The sequence below is a fragment of the Galendromus occidentalis genome, unplaced genomic scaffold (genome assembly GCF_000255335.2).
Source record: "Galendromus occidentalis unplaced genomic scaffold, Mocc_1.1 scf7180000077460, whole genome shotgun sequence".
Classification (NCBI taxonomy): domain Eukaryota; kingdom Metazoa; phylum Arthropoda; class Arachnida; order Mesostigmata; family Phytoseiidae; genus Galendromus; species Galendromus occidentalis.
The window spans coordinates 167,533-180,593 of NW_003805448.1; the positions used below are offsets into that span (position 1 = coordinate 167,533).

Sequence of the window (13,061 nt, forward strand, 5' to 3'; positions counted from 1 at the left end):
TTCCACGACTCGTTGACACGGAGGTAATTTCGTGTGCAATTGGCGATGAGTGTTCGTCGCGGGCTGATGTCAAACACCGCGGTCATAATTCACGAAGAATCGTCGTCAGCAATTTCTCCTACGCTAATGGGTACCCCAATGATGATCATCGATGCCGATGAGTCTGCTAAGTGCAAACGTGTCCGTCGTATCAATAATCGAAGGATTCCTCGGCTTCTCCGAACTCCAGTCAACGAGCGTGTACGGTATTTGTACATTGGACTCTGTACATAGAGCAGAAGTGCGCTCTGTTCAGGCTTGCGACCCGATGACCCATTCACCGTCGGGCTCGGGCGACCGAAAGGACGGGCGCTGCATCGAGACGTATTATTCTCTCCTGTTTCTAATTTTTTTGTCTTCTCTCTCGTCCACCGAAGCAATCTCGATTTCCCTCACTCTGGAAATTTCACTGCTCTATTCCGTGTCTCGTTGAATTTGCTCCATTCGATTGGGCATCTTGGCATCGACGATGACGGGAATGATTATGAGGAAAATTATGATAATACCGGACAAGCTGATTATCGAGAGACCAAGATGATGATGGAATGGGATGGTGTCGTAATCCGGAGGCACTACGTCATCAAATTTCTCTTCTTCTAGAGAGCAATTTCGGACGGAGGCCTTTTTTTTCGCTGTAAACTTTCCGGGTCTCAATTGGTGCGCTCTTTGGTGGGGGTGGTCTATAGCTAGGCGCGTGACGGTCGATGGGCGGACCTCAGCTCGACGAAATCGAGAGATAATTTTATTTGTACCATCACCACCGTGATCACTTCGATCAGAGCTGCCAACATAGACACCTCACGCAAATTCACAAACACCTGAAAATTAGGCCGAGAGGCGAACAAACAAAAATCCTGATCGAGACCTAGTGTTTCAACGACAACGTGCTTAGGACGCGTTGACTCCCGTAGAAAATGACTTCAGTTCTGGACAGAAATGCTTGGCTCTATCTGATTCAAGAACTTGTTGTGGACTGTGGCGAGACGATAGTTGGAGCAACATCACCCGACATCGTCATCGCCTCTTCTTTATTTCCTTGATGAGTGTAATTGCATTGCCTCATGCGCGGTGTCGATCAGACGGAAGCAATTTGATGATATATAAAAATTAAATAAACTGAAGAAGTCAAGAAAGGAACAAAGCACAAATCGATGAGAAAGAAAGCAACCCGTGTCTTTTCTCCGATCGAGGGAGTGTTCAGGTGTAGTTGCCGTAGAGAGCTGGAAGAAAGATTCGATGGACGGGAACTGAATCAGAATTCTCTCATCGAGAGATGAGCTTGGCCGGATACCTTCACTTGGAAATCGCTTCATGAGGTCTCCGCGAAGAGAGAACCGGAATCGGGATTCGTCAACCGACTGCTTCCGACGGAAAACGCGAGAGGTTTCAGATTTGCCAGGAGAACGCCAGAGATGACGCTTCCAGCAAATCTCATCAGAATCCCAAGAGCCCACTCCGGGAGAAAAACTGGCCGGCGAGCTCTTTGCTCAGTCAGATGCGGCAAACGTAGGGAATGGAACAGAAGAGTACCCCATCATTTTTTTGGATAATACCCATCAAATTTATTGGATTCAGGACTCGTTGTGCCAAACCTAATCATCAACATAGGTACATGGATAGATACTGCGTCTAAACACTCATGAATGTCGGCATCAGCGCCGTGTGAAGGAAGCCTCTTGGGCGATCGCGAATTCCTGGACGCCAAGGCCGCAACTTTTGTTTCAGACAGGTCTGGCAGAAGAACGGCGTCCTCGCGCGCTGGAATCGCATAGAGGCTTCCCCTCCATCTTGCGATGGGTGAGGGGATCTGGGAGTAGTAAGGTTCGGCGTTCCTGGTTTCACCGATAGGAGTGGTCCCATACCAATGGAGAATATTTTGCCTCAAGAAGGAGCAGTATACAAAGCAGAGCAGCGGCACACTCGCATTCAGGAAGGGGGAACCGAGAAGCACCGAGCTTTCCTACTCCCGTCAGGCTTCGATTTACGATATTCATAGTCGACTCCATATCGACGAATTAATTAGTCGCATTTGTCGTGACATACAATCAAAGGCTTGACGAATATTCCGCGGAGTCCATCGAGCACACTGGTAATTGATTTCCCCCATGTTCGCGGGGTAGGAAATATATAATGTAAATATATACATAGGCATTCCATGTAACTCGATATCTGGTCAGGCGATATCCCATAAAATAAATAGGTGAATGTCCTCGATGCGGTCAGAGTTCAATTCCATTGAATTGATTAATTTTTCTCCCTCGTCATTTATTCAAAATTACATTTTCTCATTGAAAAATATACATTTCTGTATACGCCTTCGTGTCGGAGGATTCTCGGTCGATATCCCTATACCTAATGGCTGAACTGAACATCATTCAGGTTGAGATTACTCGGCCATCTTACTTTTTCGCTCGGCTTAGTCATATCATGATTTGTTCGTCAGGATGGCACCTACAACGATGGCTCCGAGCGCGATGCCGGCGACTCCAAAGATATTTCGATAGAAATTCGACTTCGGTGCTTCGCTCGACACGTCACCCAACACACTGGCCTGAAAAGAACAAGAAGACAACCCTCAGACTAAAAATGTAATTGAGCGGCACAGCAAACAATTGATTCTGGATTATTATTATCGTGATCGAAAGATATGCTCAGAGGGAAAAGCTTCGAGAATATGGAAGGGTCATTGAATTGGCGATGACAGTCGGAGGAGTCCGTATCGACACTGCGTTCCCACGACGACGCCCCTGCTGGCTACGACCTCCCTTGACCACACATCGAAAACTTTGATTCCCGTGAGAAAGAGATTCAAAAGGTCTTCCGCCGACGGAGTTGTCATCAACCTCGCCGTCCGCCCGCGGGCGTCATCAGCCAGACAGATTCTGTCGATCTTTGCTCGATTCCCCCAGATCAAGCGAGCAAACAAAGAAACGAACAAAGCAACCGACCAGCTAACACGGAGACCGAACGCTAACCCGCCTCAACCGGTGAATGGAATATTCAAGAAGCACCTGGCTGACTGGATGCCTGGTCGGGGGAATCGTCAGACCGTCGGCAAGGATCGTCTTGAGGAGGGTCGAGTAAAAGCGAGTCTCCGTTGCATACGCTCGCCCATGCTTGCCTCCGTATGGGATCAGCAGGGGAAGGTTCTGGTCATGACTCACGTCGGACACGACGAAGATATCGATAGATTTCGAAAGCGCGTATTATGAGATGATCACATCCGTTTTATAATTTCTCAACGCTTTAAAGATCCGGGTAGCAATAGCTTCGAGTCCTCGATCGATCGTCGGACCGCGAGGTGTGAAAAAAAATCACCCTGATCCCTTATCAGGTGTCTGTCCCCGAACGAGCTCAAGAGCCCGCACTGTTTGCCGCTCCTCAGGTACTCTCCACGAATTTCGATTTTTTCTCGTCCGTAGAGTATTTCGGTACGATGTGCTGGAAATCCGCGATCATGACGCGAGAATTTGAGATTTCTCCCCAATAAGACGCATATTCTGCGTGCATGTACAGAAACTCGGTTAGCGGTAAATCGAATCCTCTTTCCTACGGATCTTTTCGTCAAACCACAATTTCGACGTAATGATTATGATTGAGGAGGCGAGCCGTCATCTGTTCTCCCTAATCGACAATTTCGATAACGACCCAGAGCTGCTCATGTCTTCGATTGAGTAAATAAACAGTGATTCCCTCCCGATCCGTCTGCGAACCATTCCCGCGTTTGGCTGACGTTTCGGCAAACCTAAGCACGCCGAGGAGCAGAATTAACGGAATGCGTCAATATCGATGGTGCTGGCGACCACCGACTCAATTTGAAGGGGTCTGAACTTACGAAGGAGAAGACGGCGACATCGCATCGCGCCGTCGATTGTCGATTATAAAGGAATGTTGAACGCCGCCGTCTCAATCATGATTGGGGCTTTCCCTATTTCATCTGACCATCCATCTCACAAACTCTCGGGGCTAATCTCATTTTTCCCGCTCGTCATGTAATCTGCTCGGCAAATTGTAGAGGACAAGAGAAAGAACTGTCCCGATCCAGATACCGCAGGACCGCTGACTCAGCAGAAGTTTGTTCGCGTAGCCGTCGAGGTAACTTCGATAGACCGCTGCGTCTGACGAATCGTTCTTCATAAAAAAAAATCTCAAAATCTCCGAGTTTTTCCGATACAGGCAACCGATCGCTGGATTCGATAACTTTCGGCTTCGAATTCAAAGTCCGTGAAGTTCGATTGATTCGAAAGTCCTCCATCGTTCACGAAGCCATGTCCTAGCGAATATGCGACGTGTTTCTGAAACAAGGAATTGGCCATGCTCGGGGCCCCCGAGCATCCGTATGGCTACTGTTGGTCCAGTGAGCTTTCTTTCTTTGTCTCTTCCTCTCTTCCTGAACCCCTCCTCTACGTCGAAGTCACCCCGCTGACGTCGATTTGTTGCCTTTTCGCCGCCAGGCACCCGCTTTCCTACCCGCCGCATTTTTGCTTGTGGCGGTGCCCGTCTGATTCGACGCCTGATTGCCGCCCTCGGATGAACTTCTCTGCCTTCGAGCAACTTTTCGGCTCTAAGGTTAGATCGCTCTCTCCGTCGCCGATGTCATCGCTACCGGATATGACCATTGGCCTCTCTACAGCTGAACGCCTCTCGATACCTTTTTTCTACAGAGCCTGGCACAGACTCATGAATAATAATTGGTGCCTACAAAGAAGCCTTCTGAACGGACGTTCCAAGGATATCGCTCCGAGGAGATCCCGGGAAAGCGGAACAGTCCGATGAGCCGCTGAAGTGTGCTCAAAGACGTCGCATCGAGAAGCCTCTCCCGACTGAAGAATCTCCCATGGAAAGCTTCCTTCAACGTTCTTTCGAAGAGCTTAGACTTCAGAGCCCGTTGACCGGCGTGGAATGCGGCCCTTGTGCCTTTCGGCGTTGGAATGCCATCTGGTTGCTCGCTGGGCCTGCGGATCGTCTTCTCTTTCTTTTTCGCTTCGACGCTGTCCGCGCCGGTAGAAGCCGTCGCAGAAAAGCAGAAGAGACGAACCAGAAGAGAAAACAAAGGAATGACGTCTGCCTGCCTGCCTGCCAGCCAGTCAGTCATTCGGCCAGTCAGTTGGCCGGAGAAAGCCACTTGTTGTAAAGAATTTCACGACTTCTGCTCCTCGCGGAATTCCTTCTCCCGACTGCCCTCTAAGCGGAGGAACACTTCCGAATCAGGCAGACAGACAGACGTCAGAATCTGGAGGTGATATCCGCGGTCCTCGAAACTGATCCTCGTATCGGTAGGAAACTCGTGAGACGATCAACGAAAGGAATCCCCAAACTAGAACGAGACGATGCTTTTCGTTCTCTCGAGCCGGTGACGGCTTAATAAACATTCGTTCGAACTCATCGTGGTGTGACGACAGACGCCATTCCGTTCCCACGAGGAGTAAACATTCGTTTCGCTTTTCAACGAATCGTTGATCTACGGACACGAACAATTTCACTCGACAGACGAAAAGATAAGCTCAAGACAGCGCGAGGGAATTCTGAATAGAAGAGGGAGGCGATTCAGAAGCTAGGTCTCGGCTACCGGCACCGGAACCTACGAGCGTTTGCAACGACCAACGGGACAGCGCGGCGTGGTATCGATCGAACGATTCACGAGAGATCGCGAAATCGAAATCATTGCTCCCGAGTTCCCTCGATATTTTTTTGAAAGAATCACATATCGAGCAACGAAATGTGATGAGCACCACCGTATTCGATCTCTGGGACAGAATCGAGAGTTTAGGCTCCTCAAGGAATCGGATACCGATGTGAACTCGGCCCGGAGACGCAACAGGGAAGCCGATCGCCCGCACGGGACATGTGGGGGAAGATGAGCGCAACGCACGAGCAGTCCCAACGATTTCTCTGTCGTCGAGATCGTTTGAGACCGACCCGGGTCAGAGCCTCAGGTTCTGCCACAGGAGGTGGCGAAGGTGCGCACATCGAGCAGCCATTCGAACTCCATGCAGTATACCCACGAACTTGAATGAGCACAACTCACCCATCCGTGGTTTTCGCGGATCCATGGCATTAAAGTTCGTGCGGTGAAAGCTGTCGTCCAATTGTAGACGGTGTTGATGGGATCTTGGGTGGGCAACCTCGCGGCAGTCTCGACGGCATACGTGAAGGCTACAACGATCCGTTCCCAGCTGACGCCACGCTCACTCATAAGTTCATTCATTGAAGTATGGAATCCGTCTTCTACTGTTCTCAGCGTGAGGTTGTCGACGAGTAGACATCGTTCCGCCAACTCTGCGAGGGCTTCTTGACAGCCCGCGTGGAAGTGATCCGACAGAGCCCGTAGCGTTGCGCAGATTTCAGCGTTATCTGGTGAAACTTCGGGTTCGACAGGCGATGTCCACTCGGTACCGCGCAAACTCAGACGGTATCGGAAGAAATCACCGAGGATTTCGTGAATCTGGCGCTGTTCGACCGTTGAAAGATACTCCATGCTTCCGCGCCGTGATGCGTTGCCTCTTCTGAACGAAATCACGAAAAAAAGCATTGCCAAGTCTCCTCCAGAGTTCTTCGTCATTTGACCGCGGAGGAAAATGGCGGATGGCTTGTTCGCCTGCTAGACGAGCGTGGCGCCCGCAGCGCCATCAAGTAGTAATATTCGGCGCTGCCCTACTGGCGCGGCGCGAAATCGGCGCAGCGAGACGGGCGCTGCGAAAACGGCGCCGCAGCGACAGCACCAGCAGGAACGACGCATTAAGAAACAGCGCCTACGCTAAGGATTCTGCGAGAGCGCCCGTCATGGAGACGATAGGGATTTCTCTGAAATCTCGGCAACAGCTCCCTGGAGTTCAATCTTCCCCGGGGTTCAAGTTCATAAGCCCAGGCTGCATGGACTGACTGAGCAAGAACCATCGTCCCTTATCGGAACTCTCATTATATGAGACGGATCCCTCATGATTGGGATACTTCGGCTGATTGTATAAGGATAGGAGAACTCGTTCGATATATTTAGAGGACGTCCAAGGCGACTATGGGAACCGCCGCTCTCGAAGCGCAGCCGGCTCTTCACGGTATCGTGGGTCCTAGCTCTCAGAGCCCCTGATTTCTGCCCACACGGTTTTCTGATTCATGGACATCGCTCCGCCATGCCCCGGGCTACCACTTTTCCCCAGGATGCTACGATCAAACGTGATTCGCTCCCGCACATCCACAATACATTGCGGGTCGCTACAGCCAATCATCTGGGCGGTCGCCACGTTTATCGGCTACACTAGTAGAGACAGGCGGACGACTCAGTGTACCTCAGAAGTCTTCGACTTCACCTTTCATTTGCTCATATATATGAACGAGGCCGAACTTCTCCCCATAACGAGGGCTCAATCTCACACTGCGAAGATATAGAAGTCCCCGGTAGCGATTTTCTTCGCAGGATTATCATCATTCTTGCAATTTGTCACGGATGAAATTGTCGTTCGATATTCTTCAGAGATATCGATCTTCCGACATCTTCTAACCGAGAATGCCGAGGCAGCAAATCGCATGTTACTAAGCAGCGCGGACTTCGGCAGGGCTGGAAGGGCTTTTGCCCAGTGGCGTGGAGCTCCGCTGCAGGGACCCCCGACACGGGATTCTCGTTCCCTGGAAGGTTCTTGGAAGACCACGGTCCTACGATTCCGGGATTCCGTCTTGCGAATTGCTTTGAAGACCGTAGGCATTTATCCTCGGGAGCAGGGATCGCGGGTTTCGTGAGGGCGGATTGTGCGAAATGACCGCGCTGGCCCAACAGGCGGACGGACCAGAAGCCATCACGCTTTGCGGTCAGTCGTCGTCGAGACCCCAAAGTGATGAACGCGAACATTGAACAACACATTGAACCCCGTAGACAATATTCGCGGACTCTCGGACCTCCATGGAGTATCCGTACTCATCATGGATTCGCGAGCCGTTCGCGACCGCTCTCGCTTCGACGCGTCTCAAAAGATTGCAGTCTGCATCAGATGCTCGTGAGCGGTCCTCTTCTATCTGGATTCCGCAAGCTATCGCCCCCCCCCTCTTCTAGGTCGGTTGTCGACTGTAAACGGAAGGGTAGCTCAGGCTAGAATAACTACGGCATCAGACCTCCACCTAGACGGAGGTCCGGCCTGCCCCTCGCCTCGTACCGCAAACGGCAGGCTAGGGCTTCAGAATGGAAGTGCGGGGTTCGCATCTGCTCGACACGCTCTACTGCCGAGTATTCCGTGGCATCATTATATGAGCTGTGGTAAGTTCGGGAGAAGCGCGAAACTGTTGCGAAGTCTCTACGATCGAGACGACACCTGAGGAGGGGTTATCGGTCCAATCTATAAATCAGCGCATAGGTGCGTGTCAACATTCCGGGATCATCGGTTCAAGATTATCACGGTGGAGACGAGATCGGTCTCCATTCGGGGCTCAGGTGTCACTCGACTTCTCCGTGAATGAGAACATTTCTTGAGACATGTAGTCTTATCGGTTCCACGGACTCCTCTCACATCCCCGAGATCGTCCCTTTGGGTCTATCGGAACCGTGGGCCTCTTTTCGTCGTTCAAAACAAGTTCTGAGGCTCGTGATCCTTACGCAGCACATTTTTGTCGAATCGATCACAGCGCTGTGAGTGGCAAAAACGCCAAGCTCTCCATTGAGAAAAATTCTCGTCGGCAACGAATACGACTATTGTTCGAACCGGGTGCCCCTCTCCCTCCCATTCTTCTCGCTCTCATCCTTTCTCAGAACTCACTCAGAAGCCGCCTCCCTCTCTCCCTCCGCGTTTCTCATTCCTGACAACAAAAGGAAGATAGCAGGTACCGAAAAGAATGACGTGATCGGCTACTGGAGCAGGGCCACTGCAATCGGTGAGGCGGGGAACCTAAGGTCAAGGCTCCATCCGAGGAAGATCCTTCTCATGATAAACCTCCATTGACGAATTACCGTACAGCTCATCGTGTTCAGCCTCGATGTCAGGGAGAGAGAGGGAATTCTTAGTTTCCACTACCTTGTCCCCGTCAGAATTGCCTTAGAAGCAAGGAAAATACCCGATAAATTACATAACATGAACCATCATTTTATTGCGCGATAAGCTACTGAGAGTCGACCGCGAGGAGGATTCCGAGCTGGGAGCATTAACTTGTCAGTAACGGGATGTTCGACGTTTGCCCAACCCCAACGAGGAGAATCCAGTAGGATGTTCGGTGTAGCCTCGCCAAGTCATTCGGAGAGGCTGAATCCATGACGGGCGACTCCGATTTCCACAGCTCCTAATTATTCTTGGATCTCTGGTGTCGCCTACCACCCAGTAATTTATGTTCGAGAGACGAAGAGATATAATTCCGTCCACATCACGTTGCGACTACCCTCCCAAAACAGAGGACTCGTGGGGCTCAGAGTACAGGAGCTATCAGATCCGTTAATCCTGTGGATACTTCAATGCTACCATCTCCCGAACGAACGATCGGCTTCTCAGGCATTGGATGCCGCCGACGATCTCGGTATCAGATCCGGAGTGAGATTAGCTTCCTCATCCTGTTTAAGTATTCACTACAACCAGTGAGCAAGGGCTCTTGTTCTCGAGAGCAGGCGCCTCGGTCAAATTATCTATTGCCGGGAGAAAGCGAATTCAATTGCTCCTGAAGAGCCTTCCGATGTTTCCGCTCTTCCTGCAGGTCCGCTTGAAGTTTGGCCATTTGCTGTAAAGTCACGTGAGGTGTTGATTTTCGGTGCTTACGCATGATGCTGAGATGCACAGGGCGAGAACAGTACTCACACAGTGTATGTATATTACGTATCATAGGTGAATGAAAGATGTCAGAAGTTCTGGGATTCGAATCACTCACTTCTTTGAGGATAGACACGTCGCTCTGGAGAACCCGGAGCGCCCCTTGATCAGAGATCGGATTCGGGGAAATGGGGGAAATGCTTTTAGGCCGCCCGATCAAGTTCCCGAGCACATCGATTTCCATCCCAGGTGCACCGCTGTGCGAAGTCAACGTTGAAACCCGCACAGATGGTAACGAAGTGAGACCTATGGCCGAGTTTGATGAAACTCCTCCGAGTGGAATCGTAGGCTTCTTCGAGAGATTCGCAAACGACTCCACCACCTTGAGTATTTGGAGATCTCTCTCGTAGTGTGAGGGATTCGTCAGGGATTCTTCAACTGAATAATCGATATGAATTCATCGTTTAGATTTGGGAACAATAGAAAATACTATGAGCATATACCGACTATGACCCGGAGCTCGGACAGGAAACAGCGCACTCAAGCTGTGCAGGCACTCCAAATAGAAAGAACGGGAGTATATTTATTTCCCGCGAGATTCATCCATATGGCGTGCGCATTTTCAAATATGGAGAGAAAAACACTCTGGAGGCCAAAGTTGTGCAAGCCACCGGATATGCAACAGAATGGAGCTCACGACAACAAGAATTCAACTCACAATCGCTGAGAAAGATTTCGGCAGCTGAAAAGCACTATTCGATTGGAGCGCATATCTTATTAGGGTCGAGCACAACCTACGACTGGCTGGAGGATTGAGCTTGAAACTTATACAGGGAATACTCACACAAAATCGGCGTTGGAAGATCTTTCTTGTTCTTCCGTGCAGACGAACCCCGCTTCAAACCCGGAGCAGCTTCTTTTTGAAGGGAGATTTTCCTACAAGTGTGAATCGGCAGGCTTGAGCCATTCGTTCGAGTTCGACCAATCAAAACACAGCCAAACATATTCAGTGAGCGCGTTCAGACTTCGATGCTCGGCAGTACAGCTACCACTCTGCGACGTGACGTCGCAATCTCAGCGTTTATGGTTCATAGTTCGATCCGGCGAACACACGTATCTTCGCGATGAGAGTTGGAGAGAAACATCGGAGCTGAGTGCGCCATTCTATCGAATTGGCCCTCGTGGATGATCAGACTGCGAGCGTTTGTCTCTCCAAGTTCTATCTGTCAACAGTCTCCCCACCCCGATTTTTTAAGCAACAAGTGAACCGCCCTCGGCTTCATCCAGTACTTACACTCTTCGATGTGGTAGGACACCTCGAATGCGCGATATCGTAAGACTCATCCTGGCAGGGGGAAGCGTCGCGCTCCCGAATGGTTGCAAGCAAGTTTTCGGTGCAGTCGGCGGCGGGGGCGCGGGTGAGGTCGGACGGGAAATTCGGGAACTATTCCAGGAGTGCTTCGAAGAATCGAACCTCGAATCCGGGGTGACGGGACGAGAACCGTTCGATCGTAGGATGACTGAACTGTCGTTCGACTTCGTTGAGCTTCGTTTCTGCACCGTCGAATAGACGTCTACCCTGTTACGTATTTTCTCGAAATCGTCCGACGAATGGAAGCTCACCAGCAGCTTCACGGAAAGGAATTGCATTTCGAGAGTTTGAGACTTCTCCACGCTGCTGATGGTGGTCCGGTCCAGAGGGAACCTGTAGTCCATCCGGAACTCGTTCGAGTCCAACAAGGATACGAGCACGATGACAGAATCGAATGCGACTAAGTAGAAGTCCTTCGAGCCGGAATTCCATTGTCCTTTCACCGGGCAAGTGACACGGACGTCGCCCAGCGTGTTGATCGGAGGACCTTCCCAATTCTTTATATTCGCGTTGAGAATCTCGGTCTCGATATCTTTCTGCTTCCTAACAGCATTCATTTCTTGTGCAAGTTCACGGAACAAATTACAGCTCCTTTGACATTCACCGCGGTCTGGATGATTCTCTGGAGTGTGGCGCGTTAATTCTTCGAGGAGTGTTTCGAATTTTTCGAGTCGCTTGAATGGAGCCGAGAGACCCAGCGTTACGTTGAGCATGTTGACCGGCTGATTATTGTTCGTTACACAAGCGTGTTTCATCAGAATCTTGATAATCCTTGGGTGCAGAGCGCAATAATTGCTATGAGCGCCCTTCAACCTCGAGAACACCGCCTGGAAAACTTTTCCGACCTTGCTAGGCTCTCCATTCGTCTCGCCCCTCAAACCAGATAGCAGCGTTCGATGAACCTGCAGTATCTGCTCGAGATTCCGGTGAATGAGATCATAGTCCTCGCCGAAAAGCCGCCACACAGGCTGTAGGGTTGCTGCAATAGGAGATAACCACGGATTGTAATGACGACTTACGACTTCCTAAGCCGTTCCAGAGGCTTCTCGCAGTCGGTCGACATTCTGATGCGTGACAAGGGGACCGGACTTCGGTGGCGAATCTCCTGGAAATCGCTCAAGATTCGCGGCTCCAGGAGCGATTGCGGAAACTTCCGACAATTCCGAAAACTTACAGTTCATAAAGCTATCCAAATCTTCGACGAACGACGCTTCGGTTTCGATGATATTGGAGAGAACTTTCTGTCGATTGTCGTTGCTAATCGTGATGGGCTGGTGCGTGGAGTCAGCTTCCCCGTGAACCTCCATGACGTAGTTCGCGGGGAACCAACCCGTCACACCTCGCAATGTCCCCTCGAACCAACCCTCTAGAGCGGGCTGTGTTAGTGTTATGATGTCCCCTCTTCGGAAAGTGAGCTGCAAAAGGAGGGATCGAGCACGGATCAGCAGGGGTCCCAACACGATGTCGTACTATGGACCAGAGTCACCAATCGAGCTCGCTGTCGTTCTTTCGAATCAGAGATATTCCCTTGCGCCTCGAATGTGTGCAGAGAGTTATTCCATGAGAATTGTGAAGAGCGGTGGGTCTTTGCTTCTATGACCACTGACCTCATCCGTATGCTGCCCGTCGTAGTCGTAGAGGGCCTTGACTCTCTGGGGTGCCATCACGAATCGTGTCTTCGCGGAACTTAAGAACTTGGAGGTCTCTGGAAGTTGGACAAAAAACTTCTGAAAGAGTTTCGGGATGCCCTTTGGATAGGATTCCCGGCCTTTCGCTAGCTCTGGTATTGTTGGAAGACTGAAGCACTTGATGGTCTCTGCACTTTTCCGGCGTCAGGATTCCACCGAGTACGATGTCAAGCTCACTGACTCACCTCTTCGAGTACTTCCTTTATTGGTAACTCATTAGAGAACCCCCAAATCAAGTCATACAGC

General features: G+C 50.7%; 2 protein-coding genes across 2 annotated transcripts; both read right to left on the reverse strand.

The window, feature by feature from the left end:
• Positions 1-2,464: 2,464 nt before the first annotated feature.
• Positions 2,465-6,613, reverse strand: LOC100901169 (bcl-2-like protein 1). The gene is made up of 2 exons (XM_003744148.1): positions 6,068-6,613; positions 2,465-2,590 (listed from the first exon to the last, which is right to left on the reverse strand). The coding sequence occupies exons 1-2, from the start codon at positions 6,599-6,601 to the stop codon at positions 2,465-2,467; spliced, it is 660 nt and encodes a 219-aa protein (XP_003744196.1). The 5' UTR covers positions 6,602-6,613.
• A 2,466-nt stretch (positions 6,614-9,079) lies between these two features.
• On the reverse strand, positions 9,080-12,791 carry RtGEF (Rho-type guanine nucleotide exchange factor). Its single transcript, XM_029111681.1, has 6 exons — positions 12,735-12,791; positions 12,302-12,542; positions 11,050-12,106; positions 10,600-10,691; positions 9,874-10,193; positions 9,080-9,726 (listed from the first exon to the last, which is right to left on the reverse strand). Exons 1-6 carry the CDS (start codon positions 12,789-12,791, stop codon positions 9,631-9,633), a joined length of 1,863 nt encoding a protein of 620 aa, XP_028967514.1. The 3' UTR covers positions 9,080-9,630.
• Positions 12,792-13,061: the final 270 nt, after the last annotated feature.

What these genes read in the sequence shown, in the direction of transcription:
- LOC100901169 (XM_003744148.1), bottom strand. Translation starts at nt 6,601, where the DNA reads ATGACGAAGAACTCTGGAGGAGACTTGGCAATGCTTTTTTTCGTGATT. An exon ending in TCCGCGAAAACCACGGATGG is followed by an intron (nt 2,591 to 6,067) that starts GTGAGTTGTGCT and finishes TGTTCTTTTCAG; the next exon opens with GCCAGTGTGTTGGGTGACGT.
- RtGEF (XM_029111681.1), bottom strand. Translation starts at nt 12,791, where the DNA reads ATGGCACCCCAGAGAGTCAAGGCCCTCTACGACTACGACGGGCAGCAT. An exon ending in ACGGGCAGCATACGGATGAG is followed by an intron (nt 12,543 to 12,734) that starts GTCAGTGGTCAT and finishes CTCCTTTTGCAG; the next exon opens with CTCACTTTCCGAAGAGGGGA. An exon ending in TTTGGATAGCTTTATGAACT is followed by an intron (nt 12,107 to 12,301) that starts GTAAGTTTTCGG and finishes CTCCTATTGCAG; the next exon opens with CAACCCTACAGCCTGTGTGG.